Source organism: Xiphophorus couchianus, chromosome 23, assembly GCF_001444195.1.
Source record: "Xiphophorus couchianus chromosome 23, X_couchianus-1.0, whole genome shotgun sequence".
In the NCBI taxonomy this organism is placed as follows: domain Eukaryota; kingdom Metazoa; phylum Chordata; class Actinopteri; order Cyprinodontiformes; family Poeciliidae; genus Xiphophorus; species Xiphophorus couchianus.
In genome coordinates, this window is record NC_040250.1 from 25579505 (window position 1) to 25606741 (window position 27237).

Here is a 27237-nt window from a genome sequence, read left to right on the forward strand (position 1 = left end):
AATGGTCAGAATCTATTGGGTCTGATTTTTTTAAACGAGCTACTGTAGCTCAAATTGCTGAGGAAGTCCATGCTGATTCTGAGAAATTAGTATGATTTGATAATTTTGTTATTTAGTGAAGAGTAGTAAAAAAAACAAAAAAACGTATATAATTCCTCACTGTGTTTGGTGTTCGCTCTCCAAAAAAGTACCAATGTCTCCTGGGGAAATAAATAGTTGAAGAGAAATATGAGCATTACAGGGTTTTCTCCAGAAAACCTGCTAAGCCCGGTGGAAGGGGCGCTAGGGCGGTCCACACCGTGTTTTATGCAATCGGTGCGAGCCCAGTAAACTATAAACCTAGCTTAATCCGTCTTTACTGTCACTGTGTATCAAAAAATTTAACATTTAAAATAAACAAACAACGTTCAGCCTGGTGGAGAGATAATTAAAGCCTGGCAGTCCGCCAGGCTTTAATTACCCCGACATTAATATCTACTTTCTGCATAAAACACAAACTTCGGACCAATCACACAACCCATCCAACAAAGCCCTGTGTGAAATACTTTGACCCGGGTCTTGCTATTACTGCTTAATGTCCTCGTTATTATAAGTGATGACATCTTTATCTTGTTTTCAGAGCTGTGACTGTTTCTCAAGCTCAACATCTCAAGGCATCAATATTCATACAGAAATTTCATACAAAAATGTTTTTTTAAATCCCAGCAGTGACTTCAAAGGTTTTGTTTTTCCACAAAAATCAGTCCTTTAACTCAAAACTTAGATTTTTCTTCTTAAAATAAACAGCTGTAAATAAACAGTGAAAGAAAATTTACATAAACACGTAATAATCAACGGGCATGTATTGGAAAGGAATATTTGATCAGAATTTCTCATGTATTTAACCATCATAGAAAGCAAGTTTGCTGACATTTAGCAGGTGTAATTACCATCTCTTCCTTCTAAAATCAAGGTTTCCATTACGCAGGTTCATCTTTATTTAAAATACAATTATATTTCAAATTATAATGCACTGAACAGAAAGAAAATGGTTACTAATATTTTTGGAAATGCTTGTGGCTACATCATCAAAAAACACTAGATATTAAAACACAATTGGTGGAACTAAGTGTCCTTATGTCCCTTCCATATTTAAAATGAAATAGTCAAAAATTAGATGACAATTTTTAAAAGAGGAAAAGTGAAGCCAGAGTTAATTTCAACTCAACTTCTGAGCGAGTCAAATGTCAATTGAACGCAATCCTTATTTGATAAAATATTTGATCATAGCTGTATGCTTTTTGTGTGTGTCTATTGTTTTGTAGGAGGATTTTAACCAGACTGCACATTGACTCATGGGGACCCGTGTTACCATGGGAACCACAACAGAGATCCCTGTAGGTGAATAACCCCCACTGAGACAGAAAGACAAAGTGACTCGAGTAACTTTCTACACATTCAAGCTAAATGTAAATTGAGACTTCCAGGAAATGAAACAAGTTGAAAACACAATTTCAGAACCTAATAGCCTAATAAACGTGATAAATTGCTATGTGACGGATCGCAAAAGTATTATGCAATCTTCATTTTGTCACGTCACAATCAAGTACGTCAATTTATTTTTGTCACGTATAGTGAAGGAATCGGACCAACCGTATCTTTAAAAATATTGACCTGGTCATTCAGATTTTTTCCAATACCAATTATTTTGGCCTGCAAAGTCTTTAAACTTAGCAACAAAGTTGCTAAGTTGGCAACAGTGGGAAGACAGTTGTCAACTGCGGACGGACAGACGAAAACCGGTGGTCTGTCAGTCAAACTTCTCTCATGGCAGAGCAACAGAGGACAATGGCTGATTTTTAGATTGGCGGATGAGATCGGTGGACTTAAGGATCAACCAACTGCCGATGTCCCAGAATTAAGAAAATTAGGGTCGATTGCGCGGTGTACTCCTACTTGGTAGGCTTGCAGTACGTTGTGTTGTTCACCATGTACATTGTAGACACATTGTCGCTGCTGAAGAAAATCATCCACACACTATGACACTCCCAGCACCATGTCTAACCATTGGTTGGACTGGGTTTTAATGAGGGTCTCAAGGTAAAGGGGTTGGATATAAATGCAAGTGATTGTAAAGTAACTAAATGTAGAAAAGGTTAAGTGGTATGAAAAGTTTTCAAGGTACCATATCTAGTTATTACAGCCAGTTTTCAGACATTTTTCTTAATTTTACCCAGCTCTGTCACCCATTGTGCCCTACTTCCCTCTTTTCCTGATTTCAAATATCTGGACAGTACAGATGCAGTGAAGAGGAGCTAGGTTTGTCTGATCAACAAGTTTCAAAGAACACATCTAGTGGCATACAACTTATGACTCAAGTTTGTACCGGCTGCTCTTTATCTAAACTGCTGACTCTACAGAAATCTTTCCCAACTATCAATTATTTATACAGAGGAAAAGCCTTAAATTGAAGCTTTAACGGACAAGTGCTTTCCATAATGAAGGCAATAACATTTAGTCTAATTTCTTCTGGGAGACATGCTTATCCAGAGAGACTTGAATGAAAAAGTGTCAACCCAACCCCCTCACACTCACTCCTTACATGAAAACTGCTCTTTAATGAAGTCATATGAATATTTGCTCAAAAGATTGTGGGATGAGTACACTCGCTGTAACGGAGCAACACACACGAGAAACAAAGGGCTGAAAGAAGAGTGACAAAGATAAACTGCTTCATCCCGTTTCATTATAGATGAAGGGAAAAGTGGGAGTATTAGGAGGTAATGAGGTTAAGAAAGCCACTGAATCTTTAAGCACTTACAGCCTGGAGGAAATCAGATCTAATTGTATTCTGAGAAAATATGTGGAGATGAACGCAGCAATTAGTGGGAGAGTGCTTCACCTGTAAACCTTTCCCACAGCAGACATTGTGACGGCCGAACAACAACGCAGGTGGAATTAAAGACACTAATGGCTTTGGTTCGGTCTGGATTGAGAGTGTGGAGTTTCCTCAACTCCAGTGATGTTGTCTCTGGAAATACTTTCAGAGCGAAAACGTATCACACTAAGATAACCTGAGCAAATATGATGAGTAAAAAAAGTCGTTCTCTTCTAAACTTAATAACTGGTTGTGCCGCCGTTGGCTACAACGACTACCATCAAGTGTTCATTATGACAGACAGTAGATCCGTTTCCATAGAATTGCGCAAATTGGAATTACAAAAATGAGTTGGCTTCACGAAAACATGGCAATTTTGAAAAAAAAAAAACTCTGGATTTTTCAGCGGACAACTGTGGTCCCTGTGAATGTTCGCGAATAGCAAAAATCCGTGAATAACTGAGATTCCCGTCTACAAACATAGCTGCCTAACTTTATTGAGTCAAACAGCAAGCATATCTTAACACACATTAACATACATGTGGAATACGTGAATTTGCAAACAGGCAGGGGCCCGTTGGATGTGCCAGGTGAAACGAAAAGTACATCTCCCAGAAAGCTCCACTTTCGTATCTGTAACACACAAAATATCTTCGTGCAAGACTTGGAGACCACTAAGGTGTTTTTTGGGAAATCATCGTCCTTTATGTACTTTTTGGTCGGCAGCAGTTTGGCCTCAGACTTTCTCATTCACGCCAGTTTCATCCGAGTCATTTTCTTATCAATGAATCACGAAACATCGTCTGAAAACTTCAACTGAATTTGCTCAAGTTATCTTCGTCTCGCATTAAAATTTCTATGATGGACAAAAACACTTAAAAATGGCAAACAAGTAAAGAAATGTGCAGGGGGGGGGGGCAAACATTTTTCTTCACAGCACTGCAACACCAGGAGTGAACTCAGCTCCAATGCTGTTGTCTCTGAAAATGATCTCAATGTCTGCTCTGAAGCTATTTAGACACTTAGAAAATGATCGACTCACAAAGCAGGACTTTTTAAAATGCATTTATTTTTATAAATCCAGCTTGGGGCAAAAAACACGGTAAAAAGAGGATTTCTACTGCAGTTGTAAAAACTCACAAAAGTACTAGAGGGTAATAACTGACCCTGAAGGAACTGAGCAAGTATTAGACATATATTATTAATCAGTGTCTTATGCAAACTTGTACCTAGTGAGGAAGGAAGCAGAGTAATATGCTCCATCCTATGCACTGTTCTTTATTCAAAGCTCCTCACACAATATTGCACCGATTACATTCATTATTATTTTATGCAAAGGAAAAAGAGCATTCCAGGCCCTGTGCTGGATTGTACGGTGATGGATGTGCGCCGGTGCCATTTATATGATAACCAGCGTGTAGAGAGAAAATCACATACCAATTTATCTGACCTACAGCACTTGTCTCCGATTACAAGCCGTCATTATTGCCGCCATCATACCATCTACATATAAAAACTGATGTGGACACGATGTGACATTTGCATAAAGAAATTCTTGCCATTCTGGAACTGGCATGTTGATTTAGAACGTCAATGTAAATTAGCCCGAAGCGATACACGTGTTCCCCAACACTTAGGGATTGCCAAACTCTGAAAGCTGAAAGGCATCTTGTTTGGGCTTGGCATTTTCCAAGCTAAACGTACAAGCTGTCCTCCTTCTCAAAGCAATTAAAGCTAATTGCTGTTTACACAATTTCTCAAACTACAGGCCCTTAAAAAAATGACAGCGAAAGTTTTCTTTCAGCTGGATCTCCCCCGTCGTGTGTTGGTTCATTTAAGGTGAAATGGGACGAGTTTTCTTTTCTAAAGAAAGCAGGATGTATAATTTAGTGTAGGGCCGTAACGATTCATTGAATGATTTGTGCACCTCGAGTATTAAAAATCTTCCAGCAAATTATCTGCCTCGAACCTTAGTTAAGTTATGTTTTACTATTTACTATTTAGGTAGGACTATTTGTTGCGCACTTCCGCCAATATGTTGCAGATAAACACTAAGCGCAACTAGCATAAAATAGGGTGGATCTGTTTTCCCGGATCCACTTTTCACGTTCTGTCTGGGGTTTCCGGCGGGATTTTATTGCTTGATGAAAATGTCAGAGTTTTCATAGCTTTTCCAGGGACCAATAGGGAACCTTAAATTGACTGCTTGAAATAGGACAGCGTTTCTCCAGGGCCTGCTTCCTAGCAACGGTGCTATAGTTACCTAAAACTATACAAAATAATGAAAACTGAAATTGAGAATACATTTTTCGTCAACGGAAATAAATATAAACGGTAATTAATGGGAAAAAACTATAACTAAGTGGAACTATATCATGTGTCTATATGGCATGGATTTATATAGATATAATATCTTTCGTTTTTGTGTTCATGAATTTATTTATTAGCCTTTCAAACTGATGTGAAATGATTTTTTTTGCCCACACAAACAGTTTACGTCAGCTGCCGGAAGATTACGGTGGTCTGTGTTCTTCCTTTTTACGGCACATTTTTACGGCACTTACTCAGGTACAATATGGCGACAGCAGAAGTTGGACAGCAGTCGTTGGTTCAATAATAATTGAATATATTTTTTGAAAATGGTATCTTTTGTTGTATTCATAACCCAGTATTTGTATGCATAATCACTATTCTGCATCTAAACTAAACTAAATATTTAACAAATAATAACAAAAACTAGTAAACACGCTCTAAAAACCAATTAAAACTAACCGAAATAGACAAACAAAAGGCTTCAAGGAAATAAAACTAAACCATAATGACAAAACCAGAGCTAGTATAACCCTGCCGCCTAGTTAAAACGGAGAAGTGCGCGGCAGGTGCTAAAGCTGATTCTTAGCAGACAAGCTTTACGGAAAATAAATTTCCTACCATCCCAGTTGCAACTAATTTGTGGCGGAGCGCATCATGGCGGGTGTGCTTCTGAGTGTGACGAATGTGCCAAATCCCGTCGCCAACATGGACACAAAAGCTACAGATGGCTGTGCAAAGTGAGAGTTCATCTATTTAACTCACTAAAGATGAATTCTTAAACTAGAACCTGGAGTATACACATTAAAAAAGGGTCTTTGTGAGTCCGCTGCTTTATTATTTTTAGTTTTGAATGGACAAATTTCAGATTTTGTGCCATTTTTGTCCAGGATGACTTAAATAATGAGCTGTTATTGTTATAGGTTAATTTTCTAAGCTACAGAAAAGCAATTATTAGCGATACACAAATATGAAAATTTGGGCCCAATACTGATATCTGATATTAATACTGTTGTTACGGCAGTATTCAAAACATTTTCATTGTGTTAAATTTTTCATTTACTTACTTGATAAATCGTTGCAATAATTGATGGATTACTACATTACTGAAATAATTGTTTACAACAGCCCTAATTTGGTGTGTAAAGAAGAGCAAAGGAAAACTCAAAGCAACAGAAAACTGTGGCGTCCGGGCGGCACGGGAAGACGGTTGGGAGTTAAAAACAGAACGATGCTGAAAAAAAATCTAAAGACTTGAGACAGTGGCAGAAGTTTCACTGTCCGGTCAATAGAAATGTGGTCCATCACATAAAATCCCAATAGAATACACAGAAGCTTCTGTTTGTTACATAAGGACAAATAAAAACTTGAAAGGTTCAAGGGGAGTGAATATTTTTGCGCAGCGCTGTCAGAAAGACAAATGTCTGACTTGTGCTTTGCTTCCAAAGTGGCCATTTTCAGAGTCCAGATACTGCAATGAACAGGAAGTTGTTGCTCCACCCTATTGGCAGAGATATCTTTCTTTTGCTATTTTCAGAACAACAAAAAGGTATGTATAAGGTACTTGGTATTCTGTCAGAGCACTGACAATAAGGAGGCTGATGATGTTTGGAGAGTTATGTCCGGGTTCATCTTTCTAATAAAATAACAGTTAACAAAAAGATTTCATCAAGGGAACATTTTGTTACTTTGTTACTGCCGAACTCGAGTCCTTTGTAGGCACTGCCGCAATCAAATTCACCCAGCAAGATAGAGCATTAAACATTCATTAAAGCAGATAGAGTAATAACTGCTGCCTAGATGTATCATTAATCACTGGATCACACTTTATCTTGATAGGGGACTCTACATAGACAATGTCTCGAAAAACAGAATCATATTCATCCCTTGGATAGGGAGGAAAAAAGAAACTTCATTTGAGATCAGAATTTCAAATCAGATTTTAGCTTCTCACTGTAGGAGATGCAGCCTTTCAGAATGGGTTATTTATACCAACGCTGGCAACAGTTTGGGCTTGATTTTCTGTTTTGGGCTGCGTTTTTCTGCTGGGTTGGAAATGGGTGATGCCAAGCAGTAAAAGTGTGAAATCGCAGGAATCAGATGTGGTCATTGATGGATTTTTACAAAAAAAAAGTCTGTTTTTTGAGTGAACTTTTGGGGTTTTTTTCCCCCCTGTTGTGATGTTTCATTCTTTTAAGTTTTCACCGTGCCGAATCTGAAAATGTCCACAGCCTCAAGGGAACTGCTAAGTCAGCCAAGACAAGACAGCCTATGTTTGAACACTGCTGCAGTTAACAATGCTAACCGTGCTAAACGACGTGCTAATAAAAGAGAGATCAAATGCTTCGACTGGCAAATAATTGTGAAGATAAGCTCTGTTGGGAACTTCAGACCATCTACATTCAGCAGGTCAAGTCTAACACAAAGGTCCGGTAACACTTTATTAATACTTTCATAATAAATCTATGTCAGATCATGATTTCTTGGTTAATGTCAAGTTGTCATGACGAAGACATTTTGAATAATCTCAACTTTGTATTAAAAGTGTCATGATTTACCGAATGGCACTTTATGACAACAGTCATGAATATTCATGAAGACTTACTCATGTTCATGACAGGCGTCATGTCATGTTTATGACGGTGTCATAACAGCCTTATTCACAACCCGTCAAATAAAGTGTTACCAAAGATCCAAGATTTTTAAATTACTTTTTTGCATTTTTTAATAACCAATCGTAATAAAGGTGACAAACAAAGTAATAGTGCTTCCAATTCTGCACTAAAGTAAAGGGCTGTTTCGTTTTTCTCTTTTTAGGCCTTTGGATTTGAATCGTCTGGTTTAAAATAATAAACAAAAGTTTAAGTCAGAGAGTTCAAAAAGGGGATTTCCAGGTTTATTAGGCAATAAAATCACAGTAGACGTAGACAGATATAAAAGTTGAAGTAATATATCTGAACCTGACGTCCTCATGGAAAAGTAACACTTCCAATCATTCTGTCAGTTTTTTTTTTTTGATTTACCGTTGATAAGTGAAATTTATGACAACTATAAATCAAAATTCTTCTCATAAATGTATCGAGATAAATGGTAAACGATACGATAAATGCCCACCCCTATTTCACAGCTCTGTCTGTATTTTGGTTTGTTTATGAAAGTCGGGGAGCCCATATGACAAACCGAACCAAAGGAAATGGAAACCCAGAGCTTTGGAATAATGACATTCAATAAAACTAAGTTATATAGCAGATTTGATCATGTTTATCTCTTTAATTCATTAAAATACTTAACTAAAAAAAAACAACAACCAAAGATTAAGAAAAGGGCCTAGATACGAACTGGTTTGTTTATAGTTATCAAATGCAAATGGGAAGAGAGCAATTGGCCGTTTGTTTGAGGTGTGGGTTTGCAATGGAGAAGGGCTGAGCAGGTTTGTTGCTGTTTTACAGAACCAGTTTCCTACAACTTACAATTTATTCATAGACATGTAGTTTGACAAAAAAAGAAAAAAAGAGGTTCAAGAGGATGTTTTTGGCAACTGCAGACATTAAACGCAAGGAGATTAATCACCCTCGTCTGATCAGCTTAATGCTTTCTTTTATCTTAATAGTAACAGAGGACGGAAAATAGAAGCTTGTCGAGTTGCCTGGATTTCCGGTTACCTTGGTAACAAGCACGGCGCTCCAGCAGGCGAATAAGGAAAAGGTAAGACCATGTCCAATCCCCTTGACATCTTTGGCATACCCACTTCATCAATCACCCGCACCAGGCTGGCACTTACTGTAAATCAGCCAGAGCACGAAATTCAGCGTCACAGGCAGACACCCAACCCCCCCAGGTCCCTGCTCCTCCTACTTGGGACAAAGCCGAACACGTCCAAGTGACAACTGGGGGGCGGGGGGTAAGAGGGACTTTAAAACAACGGCTGCAGAAAAACATCTAATTAGACCTTCGAGCCACTTGGTGGATATCTGCGAAGCCTCAGCGGCGCGCGGCGATGTCACTTCTTCCCTTTAGCCTCATGTTAGATTTATAAGGAGGACGACCTCCTTTTCCGAGGCCGTAACCTGGTTACAGCACACTCAGCAATCACAGATAACAACGCCGAGAGTAAACGGAGGATGATCCTTTGTTAAAAGGTTTTCACTGAACGCCGAATCGTCTTTGGAACGTGGCTCTAAAGTGGTTTACCGCTTGGGTGATAAAGCTGAATCCTCTGAGTGTGTTGTGTGTGTGTGTGGGTGTGTGTGTGTGCGTCAGTACGTGTGTCTGGGAGAGTTCACAGGTGTTTTGAGACAAGTTTGAATACATTTCCATTTTTAAGCGGGATCTGTATGCATGCATATTTTTAAATTGGGGGAGCAGCACCACCGGCCGCTCTCCGGATCAAGCGGGCCGAGGAAAAATGGGTCATGTTTTTTTGTGCAGCTGTTAGCTGCACAAAAAATTGCATAAACACAAACGCGGACAGCGGAGGCTTGTTGTGGTCTTTATACGTGGTAACAATATAAAGACCACGTCAGAAATTGGTTTTGACGTACAGAGGTCCTGGCAGCTCCGGCCGCTTTGATGTGGAGCGACTTCCTGCTGGAACATTTGTTCACAAAAAACACATTTTGTGACCTTAGACGTGTGTTTCTGTTCTTTTCTGCTGCACATATTGTCAGTGTTTAAAGGGGGCAGCATTATGTAAAATTTACTTTTTTGAGCTTTACATCATGTTATAACAATATAACCTGGTTTAATATTAACTGAGGGCCTACAAAAAATGTTCTGTATTTATATCACACTTTCTCAAGGCAGAGGACTCCAAAGCTCTTTCCACTACAATTCATTCAGTCATTCACACTCTGATGATGAGCTACTTTGTAGCTCAGGAGCAGACAAACAGAATCGAATGAGTAAAACGGTGTCTAACTACCAAATTGTTGCACCGAGTGGTACTGCCACTTAAAGCCACAGTATATATATTTTTTCTTAACCTGTTCTTTTTTTAACCATATTTGTTAAAACTGTCACCGTCTCGTGACAGTGAAGCATGAGACACGTAATCTGCTACACTTAAACTGCTATAGCAATCTGTAAAAAAAAAAAGAAAAGCACTGCTCCTGGTCAAAAACAACCAATCAGAGCCAGGGGGAGGGTCTTATCGCTGTCAATCAGGCTCATGAACACGCTGATAAATGTGTTAATGGCAGAGAAACAACTTATTGTTACAGAAAAACTGTTTATCTGTCATCATTTGAATCTATCATTGAATTCTATTCTATTCTATTCTATCATTTGTGGGTATGCTAACTAACTTTAGCATTCTGCTGTCTGAAAGTCTAACTGACGGCGCTAACACCCTCCCCCTGGCCCTGATTGGTTGTTTCTAACCGAGTGGTGCATTTCTGCAGTTAGTACTGGGAGAAAACAGAGGAGCTCAATTTTTTTTCACAAATTCGGTGTCTTATACAACAAAGTGAGAAAGAAAAAATGTTTTCTAAAAGTTACATACTGACGCTTTACAGATCATGCGCTCGTTTGAGTCGGTTTATCACATAACACACGCTGAACTTTGTGGTTGTAGAATGGCAGAATGTGGAAATGCTCTACAGGCTACCAATACTTCTGCATGGATTATTTGTATGTAGGAAAAAGCACGAGAACAAAAGAAAAGGCAAATCATTCAGTGTCATCCATCATACTGCCTCTTGTAGCCTTTTCAAAATGAGAAGCACTTCCTGTTCTCAAATCCATTTGCTGTTTAGAAAGATGTAACGAAGCAAAAAGGCAGCTGGCACAGAGAGAGAGAGAGAGAGAGAGAGTCAGGGATGTGTCAGGTGGATTTGTAAAAGGAGAAATCCACAAAAAAAAACAGATCGTCATGCAAAGTTTCTTCCCACACATCCACTTTACACAGCGATAGAAAAAAAGTGTTGTGAAAAACATTTTTCCTCTCATTAAACCTGAGACAGACCCTGATGCTGTATCGAAATCTAACCACATTTTCAGGGAGAGACAGACGTCTACTCATTCTAGTTGACTGAAACGCTACAGTTGATTTCAAACGGTTTGGTTTTTCTGGCACTGACCTGGCTTTAAAGCAAAGTCCATAAATTTTAATGTAGGTGAGGTCAGGGCTCGATATCAACCTTCTTTATCCATCCCAAAGCCCGTTTGTGTGTGTGTTAGGGATCACTGTTCTGTTGGAACATCCAATCGTTTCATCCCAAGCACAACTCCAGAACGGAGCAAATCTAGCCTGAAACTCAGGCGGCTGGTGCAGGTAGAATGTTTTGGGGGTTTTTCCCTTTCTTTTTTGCCCCATCTCTCGGTGACATATTCCCATGCAAATAAAATTAGTCAACAAAAAATGAAACTGAAAAGCGTTAGAGGCAGTAAACGTTGTATCTTGTCTATTAATCGGGTTTCTGCGTCTTAATTTCCTAATGAATAGAACCACAGACTCAGGATGCACCGATTGCATTTTTCTGGCCGATCTCTGATCTTTAAAGGACCGATTGCGATCTGGTCAGGACTGATTGTTTTAAGTCAATAATTCCATGATATTGATTTTAAAAAGGACCAATTCCAATGATAGATAATTTTACCTATAACAATATGAATAAACTTCCGGACCGGAGCTTCACGCCGCTCCAGCCAATCATCGTCCAAAGACGCCTTCAAAAGTCCAAGCTACCCTGGGGTCTTCCTGCTTGTCAGCCGTGCTTCGACCCACCTCCTCCCCATCTCCACCTTCACCATGAGGGTCGTCCTCCAGGATCCCTTGTGCTCTCCAAGCTCCGCTCCACCACCAGTTTCGGTCCCGGGGGGAAGACCATCCCGAGCTCGCCGAGCAGACCGACTGCTCACGGCGATCCTCGGCTCACGGTCTTCTGCCGGGTCCGAGCGCCAAAGAAATTGTACCATTAAATCTTTTTAACTGCTATTTTCTTCTCTGTGTGAGTCTCTCCAGATTGAAATAACACTTATTTCTAAAACTAGAAATTTTACCTCAATATTCAGTTAGTACTGAGATTTTTTGTTTTTTTCCTTTTTTTTTCTCCGAAGAGTTCTTGCGGCACTAGTGGCTTGTATTTTTGTGTACAGTAGGCAGACAGGAAAGAGGGTGAGGAGAGGAGGGAAGACATGCGGCAAAGGTCGTCGGGACCGGGAGTCGAACCCGCGACGTCCGCGCCGAGGACTAAGGCCTCCAAACGCGGGGCGTGCTAACCCCTTTCGCCACCACAGTACGCCCCAGTACTGAGATTTTTTTAAAAAAGCCAGTATCTTCCTGAAAAGGTTATTTGTAAGTTAGTTTTGTCTTGTTTCAAGGGTATTTATGTATTTATACTAGAGACTGGACAGAATATTTGGCAAGCTTTTGTGTTTATGCAGTGCAAAATGACACCAGAAACCTTTAAAAATCATGGGTTAGATGCAACTATTAAGAGTCTTCAACAGATATTGTTGTGTATTTTTGAGCTGTGATTGAAACTTATGCATCGACTTTATTTATTTATTTTTTCTATGGAAGTTATTTGCTGTCATAATTATTCCACAATGGAGAAGAAGAGTTTAAATGCATAATTTAAAGCTAGAAATAAATAGATGTATTTAAACTTCGCACCAGAACTCCAACTGATACCTGCTCTATGGTGTAGCCGAGTCCAGAGATGCAGCGATCCGATATGAATATCTGTATCAGTGTCGATATTGAAAAAAAAAAAAAAATCGGGACAGATCTAGATCGTGACAAAGTGCAAGATCCATAAGGACATATCTATTCAGTCTAATTCTATGCTTCATGCTCTGAGTTCATGTTTCATCAATAATTTTACATTTCTAATTGTACTTTCTGAACCATTTGAAAAGAAGGGTTGTAGGAGTTTATTTCTCCATGTTTGGCCAAGGTAGTCAACCTATTGTTGGTCAGTTTCAGTGTCTTTATTATTTATTTTACATAAACTGTTGTACACCTGTTGACTTAAGAAATTAAAACTGTGTTGTTTTTTGCAAGCTTGTGAAGATATTGGTGTGCTGTTGAAGAGTTAGCAAATTGAGCACATTTATGTTTGCATTTTTATAAAAAGAAACATTTCAAGTTAATTCTACCAATTGTTTTGTTATTGGATCGGTATCGGGCGGCACTAAACCTCAGATATTGATATGTTATTGGACGTGAACAAAGTGGATCGGTGCATCCACAGCTGAGCCTAACGTGTTGCCGTTGAACGGCGTTTCACAAAAAGATGGCCGCTGCTCCTCGACCCACCCGTACTGTTGCTCCCGCGATGAACCGCTCGTCGCATTCTTAGAAACGTGAAGAATGTTTGTCTAAATCCACAATAAAACCTGTGAAGAGGAGCGCTGTAATAATCAGCGTCTCGAGGTCGACATAAAAAGCTCGACATCTGGCTCAGACCTTGTCAATCATCAAAAGCAGCCGCAGACTCCGCGTGGCTTTGTCAGCTGTCGGTGAACGGGTGAGAGGTTGAGCTGCTAATTAGCTGAGCAGGTTGAAGAGACTGTCGAGGAGAGCGGAATAATAATTAAAAAAAAGAGGGTAGAAAGGGCCAGGTACTGGAGGGAGATGAAGAAAGGTCATAAAAAGTAGATAGGAAAGCCGCGCGCAACCCTGAACGCTCATTATTTTTCTGACGGGGTTCAGCAGACGATAACTCTGAGCCTAACTAGCGTCGGAGGAGTGAAATATAGCACTTAGCAACCGGGCTCACTATGCTAAGAACATCTAGTAAACTTTGAGGATATTATGTAAACATGGCACAGGTGTATACATGAATTTAGATATGGCTCTCATTAGCATAAGCCACGAGTCAGGATGAGAGTTCAAGCACACAGAAACTCTCCTGAAAGCACCGGACACTGAAGGGCTGGCACAAGATGAATTGTTGTATCATCTAGTGGGGGGAAATTAGCATGATTATGCACCTAGTATGCTTGATTATTGCTCGGGCATGTAGGAGGGACGGCTCTTTCTGCTCTTATGTGCCAGAGGGTGTTTGCAGGATCAGAAAAAAAAAAAAAAAAAAGCTTACTCCATACAGGATTTGTTTTTTTAATAATAGAAGGGAGCAAAGGGCCTTTTAAACAGCTGAGTTAAGAAATTTAGGGAGTGTAATTCATGCTAACAAATTTAAATATGAACGATTAGAGCTACTGTTCGTCTTGAAGATCAATCTGTACAGGAACAAGTTAAAGGTGGGACTTTTGGAGGAGGAATGCATGATATATGAGCATTAACATTGATATTTGCTGAGATTATCATTTTTTCTTTACATGTCGGTATCGGTCTGGACTGACCCAATATTTATTTCCATCTTGTTGCTGTTTCCAGAGGTGAAGGGGAGAGGGTTGGTCATGTAGTATTTGTGTGGTCATGTGACAGTGATGCAACGTTCGATTAGAGTCAAAGAATCCACAATCAAAAGGAAGAAGAAGAAAAAGAGGAAAAAAATAAGTAAGGCAGTCACCGCCGTTCCAGTGTGTGTAATCAGTTTAATTTAAAACACTGTCAAATTTTTATTTTATGACTGGAAGAGACCCTGGAGCTGCAAGATTTACTGTAGATTAAAAAAAAAAACAAGCAACAAAAACACACACAAGTGTTAAGTAGTTCATCATCTCAGTTAATGATGTGGTCTCAGTGTTCGTCCCAGATGACACACATTATAGTCTGCGAAACTCATCTGCATCGCAGCGCATTGAGGCGCTGTGATTTAAATCAGGCTCCTGTCATTGGGGGTGGAGGGGAGGAGGGCGGGAAAAAGTTGCACGTTGTTGCGAAGGAATGAAATCAAATTCCTGCGGGCCAGAAAGAAAAAAAAAAGAAAAAGCACAACTTACTTGGACGCAGCTCGGCCGGAGCGTTGCCAGGGAAACAGGACACTGCCGACAGCTGCCCGGTAGCTGTAGACGCCCAGGAGTCCGAGCGCCAGGGCGACCTTGGAGACGAGCGAGCAGCGTCTCTGAACCAGGAGGTAGATGAGGAGCAGGCAGAGCGCGGACAGCAGGGACAGGACCGTCTTATGTTCGGAGCTGACAAACAGATAGAAAAAAAAAAGAAAAGTGAGACATAAAGAACGTGTTCTATATAAAAGAAGAGCTTTCAAAGTTTCCAAGCGGAAGTTTATTCATATTTCATGTTGTTTGCACGTATGGCCAACCGACTTTATTCATTTATTTACACAACCTCGAGACAGGATCCTGTCCATTTCAGTTTTTAGCGATCAAAGCAGAAGCGCTCGATGACTGGATGGATGGATGGATGGATGGATGCCGAGCATTTTTGAGTTGAAACGCTGTCAGTCACATCCAGCAGCAGCATCAGTTAAAACCTTGAGATCACCCATTTTAAGCTGTTCAATGGGTTTAGGAGCGCGCCGGTAAGAAATTACGCCACACCACTTCGAGCACGAGGCTAGAAATAATAAGGCCTCAAAGGACGCATCAAAGCCGAGCGAGAGTCGCGTGCGTTAGCTGTTAGCCGGATCATACGGCCGGAGGAAGTTGGGATGTTTTTTTGTTTTGTTTTTTTAACTCCCCTCTCTCGACTACCTGGATCTCATTAACCAAGCGAGACTGCAGAGCAGGTAGGGCTGGGGGGGGGGAAGGGCAACGTCGGACCAAGAAAAGGTCAGAATCAGCATCTCTATTCCACAACTCAACATAGTTTGTTCCAGAACAAACTATGTTCTCGGAATATTAATTAAGCGGTCACAGTTTCGCTGTGAAATCACGGCTTTCTACAGTCGCAGACGGCTATCTCAAAATGCTAAGTGGAGGGGAGAAGAAAAAAAAACACATGTGAAGAGAGCGGCTTCGGTGTCAGCAGAAAGCAGACGTAGGTCCGTGTTCACATTTACATTTGCAAATGTAATGTCTGGCGAGACGAGCTGCTGTTACAGCATTAGCTTCCTGTGCGTTAGCACTAAAGCAGCTACAGTGTCAGGCAACCTTTTATCTCCCAGTGATGAAAATCCTCCCCTGGAGAACAGAAAATGACTGGAGAACAGAAAATGACTGGTTGCACTGATATGTTATGACTGGGCGTAGGTGGAGCAGCAGAAACGCATCGGCTGCGTTGTGACAGAGCGTGTTTGTTTTCTTTTAATTCCAGAGAGCCGCTGCTGAATTTCTCGCCTTAAATATTAAATCACGCCCCGTTCACGTTTTATTTTCGTTCTGCCTCGACTGGTTTCTGACTCTCACCACCTTCACCGAGAGCTGAGCTGGGAGGGTTTGGTTCCCTCATATCCACACGATGAAACAAAGACGGTGATGTGCTGCATTTTATGAGGCGAAGATTTTGATCGCAGCTCTAGTAAAAGCTCAGCACTCATTAAATGTTTGGGTTAAACTGCTGAACGTTTGCTATTGAATAAAAGGAAAGTGTGAAAAGCCCCAAATAAGTGTTTGCACACACATATAGATAAAGCAGATAACTTTTAGGGGGAAGAAAATATGATTTTTACTGTCACTATTTCTTGACAGTATGAGACAATCTGTGAAAAAAATATGGAGATGCTCTGACTTCTCCTGGTGGTCCTATTGTCATCTCAGTGAATCTGCAGCTCTCAAAAACTAGCTTAAAAAGTTTAAGACTTCTTAAGGCCTTTTTAATGCCACCTGGAATGAAATTTAAGGCAGAAAGCAATATAAATAACAGATTTCTGGGGTCTGCTCTCTACAGCCATAGTGGTGGTTGATGCTGTACAAACTCTTTCTTAAACAGGATATTTTGTTTATAACAATCACTATTATAAATCACTATTTTTTTTTATTTCATTATGACTCTACCTCATTATAACAAGACTTTTTTTTTATCTCATAAGATTTCTATATTGCTAAAACCAGTTTTATATCTTGTTTTTTTTTTTATCTCGCAATGACTTGTTTATCTTATAAGTATTTTATTGTGTCAAAACAAGATTCTTATCTCATCGTTAGTTTTTCTATCTCATAATGAGTTTCTCTCATTACACGTTTTTTTTAATCTCCTAAGATTTTTTTACCTTTCTTTATAGCAAGTATTTTTATCTCTTTAAAATGAGTTCTGTTTATCCAGTTATAACATCTTTTTTTATTCCTTTATAATGTGAGACTTTCTTGAAAATTCTGGCAATTAAACACTTTCATACTAAAAGCAAAATCGTGCAGCTAACTGCCGATTCTTTTTGCCCTTACCCAAGATTGATGCTGAAAAGCAAGCTAGCTCTAGGGTGTAGCTAGCCAGTTATCTAGGGTGTATTAGCAGCTAGTTACTGGTAGCATAAACCTTCTGGAGTCACAGAATGTGATGATATCTGGGCATAATTCCAGAAAACTCCAGCTAGCAAAAAAAACAACAACTATATATGCAAGATTGATTAGTCCCATCAGAACAACATTTAAGACCTGTGTATTTAAAGCCCCCATACATTTTCAAAACAAATTTAAGACATTTTAATGAATTAATTTTAGCTACATATAAAACAAGTCTCCCGTATTTGTGGGTCTTTTAATTTTGCCCGTCCACAGGTGCCGTTTCCGATTGATTTTTGAATTTCCACCAACACCAGAACCTACTCATCTAATCACAGGTCCAACAGAACCAACCTGTTGATCCAGTGGCTGACATCTGGGAGGTGGGCCCACTGAACTCCTGTCTGGTTGAGGGAGCGAAGCAGCCGGCAGCAAAGCAGAGTGAAGGGGGGCGTGGCCAGCGCCAGCCACTTCTCCGAGACGACCTCCTGTTTGGGGTGAGCAGAGGAGCGGCTGTCCTTGGACAAAAGGAGGTGCTCCTCTTCGTCTCCGGAGCCCCTCTGCTCCCTGAAGTACTTCCTGCACACGTCCTGGAAGACGGCGAGGCAGAGCGTGTTGAGCAGGAAGTACCAGGTCTGGTGCTCCTCTTCGACGAAGCTGCTCGCCGCCAGGCTGAGCGTGTGGCCGATGGTTCCGGCCAGCAGCAGGACGTCGAGCTCCGACAGCGACCACTCCCCGCTGGAGCTCCGCACAGGAGACTGTGAAAGCGAAGAAAAAACGGACAGTTTACACAGCGAAATGTGAGAAAAGAACAATCAAAACACTAAATATGAATTACTGAAAGGGGAGAAAGAGCCCTTTTTTTTGTCAATCAGAGTTCAGTACTCTCGTTGCTCGAGGACCGGGGCCATTCTAAACGTTGATGTCTTCTTCTAAATGCCAGGAGATTGAACAGATCTGGGGAGGGATGAAAGGAATCTTCTATAATGCTGAAGGCTTTCATTTGGTATCTATTGGTCTCCAGAGAGAGGAGAAATATTACAATAACACACATCATTACCCTACAATTAATTTGTACCGCAGTCGGCCGCCATTATCTGCTACTATTGACCAAACATTCGCTACACTTGGTTCTGCCAGGTCTGTAAACCTAGATCAAAGGTCTGCAACGTGTAGCTCTTACAAAACCAAATGATATTTTTATTATAAAGTCAATAAGAAATGGCAGTTTTGGCAGTTACCCTGTATGTTTTAATGAAATATCTTCACAGAGTATCTACAGAAGGAGACCAATGGTGCAAAGTGTTTTTTTAACATTAAACCATGAGCTCTACATTTCAAGTCATCTACCCATCTTTCTTCATTTTCCATATTATAGTTTTTTTTTTTTTTGTAAAAGCAAAATGCTCTTAAAATAAAAATCAATAGTTTAATTGAATTAGCTTTCAAAACAAAATCTAATTTTTTTGGCATCTCTAGACCAGTTTTATTTTGTAGCAACGGGGGTAAATGTTGCTCTTTATACTTAAAAGGTCCTAGTTCCTGTTAAATGGAGAGTTTGAAGGGCAGATGAGCATCTTAATGTCTTTATTATGTTATTATTTAGATTTTGTTTTGCAAGGAGTCCTTCCTCAGCAGGTTTGCAAGGCCCACAGTATGTCTTGCTGAGAGGTAGGAGGTGGAAGGTTTTCATTTTCTGGCTCATTGATGCATTTGCCTTGTTTGCTTTGCCTTCTCAACAAGCTGTCCCATGAATCAAATCATAAAAGTTCTTACATTATTTTATTTCTTTTTTTTTAGCAAGTAACATCTAGAGTCCACAATGGGCTTCTGTATTAGACTACTAGTGCACTATACAGATCTGACCCTTATGGAGGCTGCACAAGGTACAACAGCAAACACGGAGCTCTGGTCAGATGAAACCAAAATTAAGTTTTCTGGACGACATGAAACCGTCCCCACTGTGAGACATGGAGGTGGGAGCATCATTGGGAAAACTGCAGGTTTCAGAAAGTCAAATTCAATACTTTTTTTAATGCCACCTTAAATGAAATTTAAGACCAAAAAACTTTAGATTCTGTCATATTACAATCAAACATGGCAAAAACTTACATTTTTGGTCTGCGGCAACTGACAGCAATTTTGTGCTTTTGCACTTTGCATGGCTCTCTACAACTTTAACACCCGTAGTGACTAGCTTAGGCATTTTCTCTTTTTTTTGCACAGAATGTGTCTAGCCTCGTATGTGTTGGCAACAGAAGTGAGACAGTAGCGAAAACTAACATTGTCCAGCCAACAATGAATCTGCGCTTACCCAGAAAAAGCATTTGACTAGTTTGCTACATTTTTAAATATACATTTGCTAGCTGGCTAGCAAGCAGATATTAGCAGCTGATTAGCGGTAGCCTGAAACCCCTTGAGTCACCTAACGTAATGAAGATATCTGCAAACCACTCAAACCTGTGAGAAAGAAAAAAACTTACATAAATGAGATTTCATAGTATTGCCATGATGAAATTTCAGAACACTCATTAACACATTTAAGGCCAAATGAAATGTTTTTTTATTGCCCTTAAGACATTTCGAGGCCTTAATTTTAGATAACTAACACCTGATAACTAAAGAATGATTTTTTGCCCCTTTTTAAAAATATATATATATATATATATTTTTTTTTTTTCCAAACCTACATTTTTAAAACTCATAGTTTGAGACAAAGGTACATGATTTGTAAGACTTCCTAAGGATGCACAGACACTGTAATCACGCTTTTCTTCATCAGGGACAAAAGAAGTTGCAATGTTTTCAAAAAAAACATGGATGGAGCCAAATACAGGACAATCCTAAAGGAAAACATTGACAAAAAGAGTTGAGCCTCAGGTGTAGCATCAATTTCCATCACTCTAAATCAAACGAGAGCGGAAACAGGATGGTTTAGATCCAAGCTTCTTTATTTGTGCAAATGGCCCAATTTGGTCCAACTTGGGAGTTTGTGGGAAGACGAGAAAACTTCAGTTCACAGACACTTTCCATTCAATATGATTGAGCAAAAGTGAGTCTTTCGATCCACAAAGCTGGTGCAGACGTACCCTGAAAGAGATGCAACTGCATCTCAGGGAAAAGTGGTATAACAGAGTGAATCAAAAACACACTACATTATTTAGATCTTTTCTCAAAAATTGCAAAAAAACTATGTTTGGAAGTAGATATTAAACCAGCTTAGGGGTTGTTGGTTAGTTCGTTGTGTGGGTAAGAATTGCTTACAGATCTCCTCCTGAGACGCTCGTGTTATTTGTAATAAACACTAATAGATTTGAGGATATTAAGAAGATTCTCCTCACTTCTGATCTGCTGAATTTGTGGGAAACGTAATTCGATACGCTTCGAATGTTTTTCTTAAGAGGAGTGCCGCGAGAACATGAGCCCCAACACACACACAGCCACACACACACAAGATATTTTTAGCTCGCCCACCTCTGTGCTTTGGCATTGCAGTTGCCAGTGGGATAATTAGCAGGTTCAAAAAACCTCCAAGATGATTCACATTACAATTATTCAAAATTGAAAAGCTAACCCCACGGCATCTATGAAATGACCTGTGTACTTTATAGCGTTCTGGACGCAACACCAACAAAGCAGGAAAAACAAGTCAACTGATGCAAAAACTATTCACCATTGGCAATTTTTCCTCTACGCTGCTTTTTATAGTTGGACTATATATTTCTTTTAAGCCATCAGATTATCCATCATGTTAATACTTCCTATATAACAGTCACTTCCTGCCTTGGCACGGCAAACGGTGACCGTGAGCCGTCATCCATCAATTGCGGACCCGTCTCAGGAGGATGAGTCCATCCCATCCTCAAGATTGGGAGTTTTTCCAGCTTCGCGCTCCTATGCAAATGACTTGATTTAGCGCAAAGTCAGTTCAGACAGAGTTCAGCCAACCTCTCAGCTCAGCAGCAATATTTCACCTCGGAAAACAACAGACGTGCCTCATTGGTCCCGGTGACGGGGAGAGAGAGGCTGAGTTGCTACGTGCCGGTACCTGCAGGCTACGGCAGCGGGGCCCGCTGTGGGAATGGGCTGGCTGAGAATTGATTTTCCTTCAAAAAGTACAAAAGAAACGCAGGGCCCGTTTTAGAACAAATGTTTATTGTTGCTGTTTTTTTTCTACAGCACATTAGATCGTTAAACATTTAGTTTTAGTAGTTTTATTCAAAAGAAGACAAGCAGAAGAGGCGGGGGGGAGGGGAAACACACTTAAGTGTCACATTACGTTCAGAAAATTGAGGCTGTAATTTGGCTTGTTTATAATGACCATCTTTCAAGGCATAATGTTGCCTCCAAGTTATAAATAGGCTCAAATGGCAATTCAGAACTATTAGGCCAGATTATTGGCTAATCACTCTTTGTTCAAACAAACTTCAGTCTCTATAAAGATCACTGGAGTTGTGTTTTGGGACAAGCAAATGAGCATCGTGTCTCATTATCTTCTTTAGAAAACATTAAAGTTTTAAAAGAAATTAGTTCAATGTATTTCCACTTGTAAATGGTTTCAAACCAAACAAATACGATCTATAAGATTTCTTACTTAAATAAAGTCAGGAACAACACTTGCGCAGAAATAAAGCAGCATAATAATCTGTTCAGTTTAGCATAATTTCTGATAAGGAATACACATGACACTTTGTTCACAGGAGTCTGAGACGGGTTTCTGTTTACAGCGAGGTGGAAGCTAAAGGCAAGTTGGACTACATGCTAAAAATCACAGCGCCATCTAGCGGACTGGCATGACAACTACAGCAAACTCAAGACGTCTTAGCTGCGCCGTCTAAACGTGGAACGTTTTTCCCAATCAGCATCGGAAAATACAGACAGTTTCCACTCTCGTGTAAACGTAGCTCAAGTTGAATCTAGTTTCTCTCTTCATACGAAATGATAACCACATGCTTTACTAAGAAAATAAGTCAAGTTGCTTTGCTGTTGCAGCACCTTCAAGCATTCAGCATCCTGAGGTGAGTGAATCTTCACTGGTGTAGAGTGCACGTCTGCATAGCTTAGCATGAGATTAATATATATAAGCTCATTATTAAGGTCAATGCTTGGGTATTTTGCGGCGTTTATGCGTTCCAGCTCTCACTTGTAATGTCAAGCTTCGGGGAAAATTAAAACATGCATCAAACAGCATTAGGTGTAGAAGGTGATGCTAGGGAATTATTTATATGCCATTAAAATACAAGACAGATGCACAATTATGTCCTTGGACTTTATATCACATGGTTCCTTGGTGGCTGCTGGGTAGGTACGTTTAAACGTAGAAGTAAAAGACAGAGATAGAAAGTGTTTTAATTTAAAGAAATAAATACAAAACAAGGGTCTTTGCATGTTTTTTGTTATTTCTCCCTGATAGCACATTGACTGCTTTTCGATCTTGTTTACAATACAAATTGTTAGAGAGCAACATATAATTTTGGGAGATTAGTGATCGGCCAATATTTACATGTGAAGGTTGATCTTATTTACCTCGGCAAAGGTCTAAAAAATCAACCACTGTCCTCTTTTGCTCTCCATAGAGAGAGGTTTTACTGACAGACCGGCCAATCAGGTCATGTCTGTACGTTAACAATAGTCACAGCACTGTTGCCACCTTATAAAAATAGCAACTTTCTAGCTATTTTTAGCGACATTTCAGACCAAAATAAAAAATGGCATCAGCCAAAATCATACAGGTCAGGTTTTTTAAAGATTGATAATTGCTGGTCGGCTAGAAAACTGCAATTGGTGCACAACTAATCTATTCACCAAGAGGTGGGGAGAAAACAGTCTGTGATTTGTAGAAAGGAAAAGTTCTGTTTACATTTTGGTAAGCTCCAAATACCCTGCACAGTGCTCACACACTCTAGTGGCAATCTGGTCCAGCTAACTGTTTGAAAATACAGCCACATTTCATAAATCAGAATATGCTTTCCGACAAGGCTCACTTGTCGGATTAAAGAGACATTTTGAAAAGGAGAACCTTTAAGTAGGTATTTAAAATGCTTTTCACTAAACCCACAGTTCTACATTAAAAATGCTTTTTATTGGTCTTAAACGTTGTCATTAGCTGTAAGTGGAAAATCATCATAATTCTCAGAACCGTGTCCAATTAATCCACATAATGCGTTTTAACTCAATGGATTGAGTTTCAGGAATGAATGAACTTTTCAATAACATAACATTCTAATTTGTTGAATGTGTCTGCACGCACCAATAGAGGCATTCCCTAGTCGAGACGGCGTCCCGGACACAGATGCCGTTTACTCGCCTGTGATGGAGGAAAAAACTGCTTCTGCATTAATTTCATCACCTCCAACTGATGGATGGGTTTGTAAACTACGCTTTGGTTACTTCTATGTATTTATTTCAAATGTATGTGAGCAGGAACAAGATGTGAAAGAAACCATTCTCTCGTCTATAACTCCTCAAACCAAAGACTGGCGCGCATGTCTAATCCCTGGTGAGGTTTGTAGACGTCTATAACTAACGACACAAAGGAACCTACATATAACAGTAAAATAACACTTTAATGTGTTCAATAAGTTAATCTGTAAAGCTACCATTGCAAAGAAACTTATTTAAGATGGCAAAATAAGAATGCAGTGAATAAAAATAATAATAATAAAAAACAACAGAGTAAAGGTGTTGGTCTAGTTGGAAGTTTCAGTGTTCGCCTATTTGTCTCTGTTGGAGCCATTTCACCCCGCCGAGACGTAAAAGATGAAAGGTCAGTCAACTGTTCTGAGCTGCATGGAGGCAGATTATATACGAAAACCCACAAATAACTCCACCTCTCTTGTAATTCTAGATCTATGTGGGTCAGGCTGACCTGCGGCGCTTCCTCTATTTCTGTTCAAGCGATGCATCTGCCATACATTCAGCGTTTTCACCCAGCTTTCTCTTCCTGCGTCCTCGCTGAACTACAAGCGGATTCTAATACTTTTATGACGTCAGTTTGCATTTATACGCATTCGGTAAGTCAGCAAAACCTTTGGACATACCCGCTAATCTAATATCGGCGCTGTAACCATAATGTATAACATTATGGAACAATTTCCATGGCAGCAGCAGCCTCTTCAATCCGCAGCAAAGAAATCAGATGTGTTATATCCTAGCAAGGTCTTTAAAAAGTCAGGAAATGTAAAAGCAGTTTTAAAACTACAGCAACTTCCTCTCTAGGTCAGGATCACTTTATGTCCATGTCATGATTTTGATGAAGGAAACATTAATATTTGGTAATGTTGGTAGAAGCAGAAGAACATAAAGTCTTTAAACAAGAGGTGTATAAAGCGTTTTGTCATGTGGCCTAAAATTTTCAATAAAAATATTATATTTAAGAACTAAAGTCAACAAAAATGTTGCGATTTTTTCTTTACCAACTAAACTAAGCATAAAATATTTTTAATTAAACAAAAAAAGCACCGTAATCAGATTTTGTTTTGCACAAAAAAATGAAAAGAAACGTACATCCAATACTAATGGTTTTCGCATGTCTTCCCTTGTTCAATGAAAGGCCTACAGTTTGCTTATTATTTTGAAGAAAATTTAAAAAATATTTGATCCGGTTCTCAGCAATAAAAACAGGTCCTAGTTCGGTCTTCATTTGAAAACAGTTGTTGTATTCAGACAAGTTTTAATACGGCAACTAAAAGCAGATTTTGGCGCGCCGGGGTGAACTTTAGAGTGCGAGTCAACGAGTGGAGGTGCTACTAGTTACCATGGCAATAGAAGAAAACCAGAAAGATTGGAAAATATGATCACTCTGTGTTGCAGCTAACATTTTTGGAAGCAGATTTGTCCTACTTTATTCTTGAACTGTGGTCGTGTGGTCGCAAAAACTTCATTCCCAGGGCTGCAAATGGCCCCTGAGCCCCACTTTGAACCCCCGTTGCTTTAAAGTAACCCACATGTAAAACACTGACTCTGTTTTTCTATTTCAAACTAATATTACCGATAAAAGCTTCAAATTTTCAGTTTTCTCTCCTGCTGGCACTGTTATTTTTTCTAAGTACGCTGGCCAGCATGTGGCTGGATCGCTTCATGTATTAATCAAACAGACGTGAGTCCTTTAGTATTGATCTCCTCGTCTACCCTTGAACTCGAGGCTCTTCCGCTGACTTGAAAAGTCTAAATGGGAGAAATATTCTCCAGGGGGCCTCAGGGGCCAGCGTGTACAGTAGTACATTAATCAATCAAAATGAGCGGAGGCCTAATGTGCTAAGAAAAGTATACGGCGCTCCTGCCCTGTCAACAGTGCTCTCTGCACCATGAAAGGAAATAGAAAATGCCTCTAAATGTCGTATTTTGAATCAAATTTTGGTGAAATGTTTAGTTCCAATCATATCTTTACCATAATTTATAACAGATCGTTTGTGCTATTCCAGAAAGTCAGTCTCGGGGCCCGGTGTGTGTCTGTGATTTATTTCAGCGGCACGGCTCTGAACCCGCCTTTCCATCATGTAACGAGAAAAAGAAGAAGAAGAAGAAAAAAAGAAAAGAATAAGAGTATTCTGACCCAACCATCTGTGTTATGACTTCTCATTGGAAAACATAGCTGTTTCACCCAGGCCAAGAAAGAAATCTTGTTAAATTTTTCTACTGCTGTCAGACTTCACTGAACTTTAAAAAAAAAAAAAAAAAAAGTTATGAAATTCAATTAAATCGTCCGTTACAGGCCTCCTTTTCTAATAACGTCACTATTTTAGAGTTACACAGTGTTTCTGCTTCTCATATTTTTTCAAGGGAAACAGCAAACTCATTACAGGGTCATTGGGTTCAAACTCTAATTATATTCTGTTGGAGCAGAAAGTGAGCTAAATTCATAAAGCCAAACTCTCTGGCTCAGGTTTGAATTTAGATTAGAAAACTAAAGCAAAACCAGAGTTTCTGCAGGTTTCACCAGCTCATATTTAAAGGCTTTTAAAGACAATTTTAAGGTCATTATGACGAGAATTTCACAAATATCACAACAGAAATGATATTTGTTGTGACAAAAGAGAATTGGATTATATTGAATTTAACATCGTATGGATTGGCAGTGGTGAAGATGAACGTTGTCCAGCCAACTTGTGGTAAATTTACACTTAGCCAAGATAGAAGCACAAAAAGCTAGCTAGCTGGGGTATCTTTCACAAAACGTAAAAGATGTTTGCGTGCGACTCAAACGTTTTGCCTGACAAAAACGTCTACATAGAATAGTCCAGCTACAACAAAATGTAAGACCTGCGATTAAAACCAACTTACATTTTTTAATGAAATTAAGACATTTTAAAGGCCTCAATTTTAGATAAATGAGATTAAGACTTTCTAAGGATGCCCTGGTAATTAAAGCGTGTGTTTTCTGCCCAATTTTTTTCTTTTGCAAACCTACATTTGTAAAACCGTTCAAACTTTGAAAGGCAAAATGAAAGGTGACGTATTCAGCTTTAAAAATCGGATCCTGAACAGGGAAAACGAGAGCCAGTAAGAAAGGCTAATAGCACCATAAAATTACTTTTACATTATTATTTTAATGGTGACTTTGGCCCACATGGCAAAAAATGCTTTTGGACCTCACCAGACTGTCACATAAAATGCTTTTAAAATGCACAGAGGTTTTTGGTCACTTGAAATATCTAACTTTCTTATCTAGTCTTGATATTAAAAAAGTAGATACACAGGTGTATGATAGTCTGGCATATGAAGATGTGCCCTTATTGCAAATCTCTAAACCCCATTTTTAGAACAAGTCTTTCATTACACCAGGCTTCTTTTGTGCCTGCTATCAGGAGCAGCAGGGATAA

The 27237-nt window shown here is 39.5% G+C and overlaps 1 protein-coding gene across 1 annotated transcript in view; it reads right to left on the reverse strand.

Moving 5' to 3' along the window:
* The window catches only part of pigg (phosphatidylinositol glycan anchor biosynthesis class G (EMM blood group)), a 116004-nt gene that overhangs the window by 26899 nt on the left and 61868 nt on the right, over positions 1–27237 (reverse strand). The window contains exons 9-10 of the mRNA XM_028008399.1: positions 17771–18174; positions 15020–15211 (exon numbers count right to left, since the gene is read on the reverse strand). Coding sequence (XP_027864200.1) covers positions 15020–15211; positions 17771–18174 — 596 coding nt within the window. The remainder of the gene's footprint in view (positions 1–15019; positions 15212–17770; positions 18175–27237) is intronic.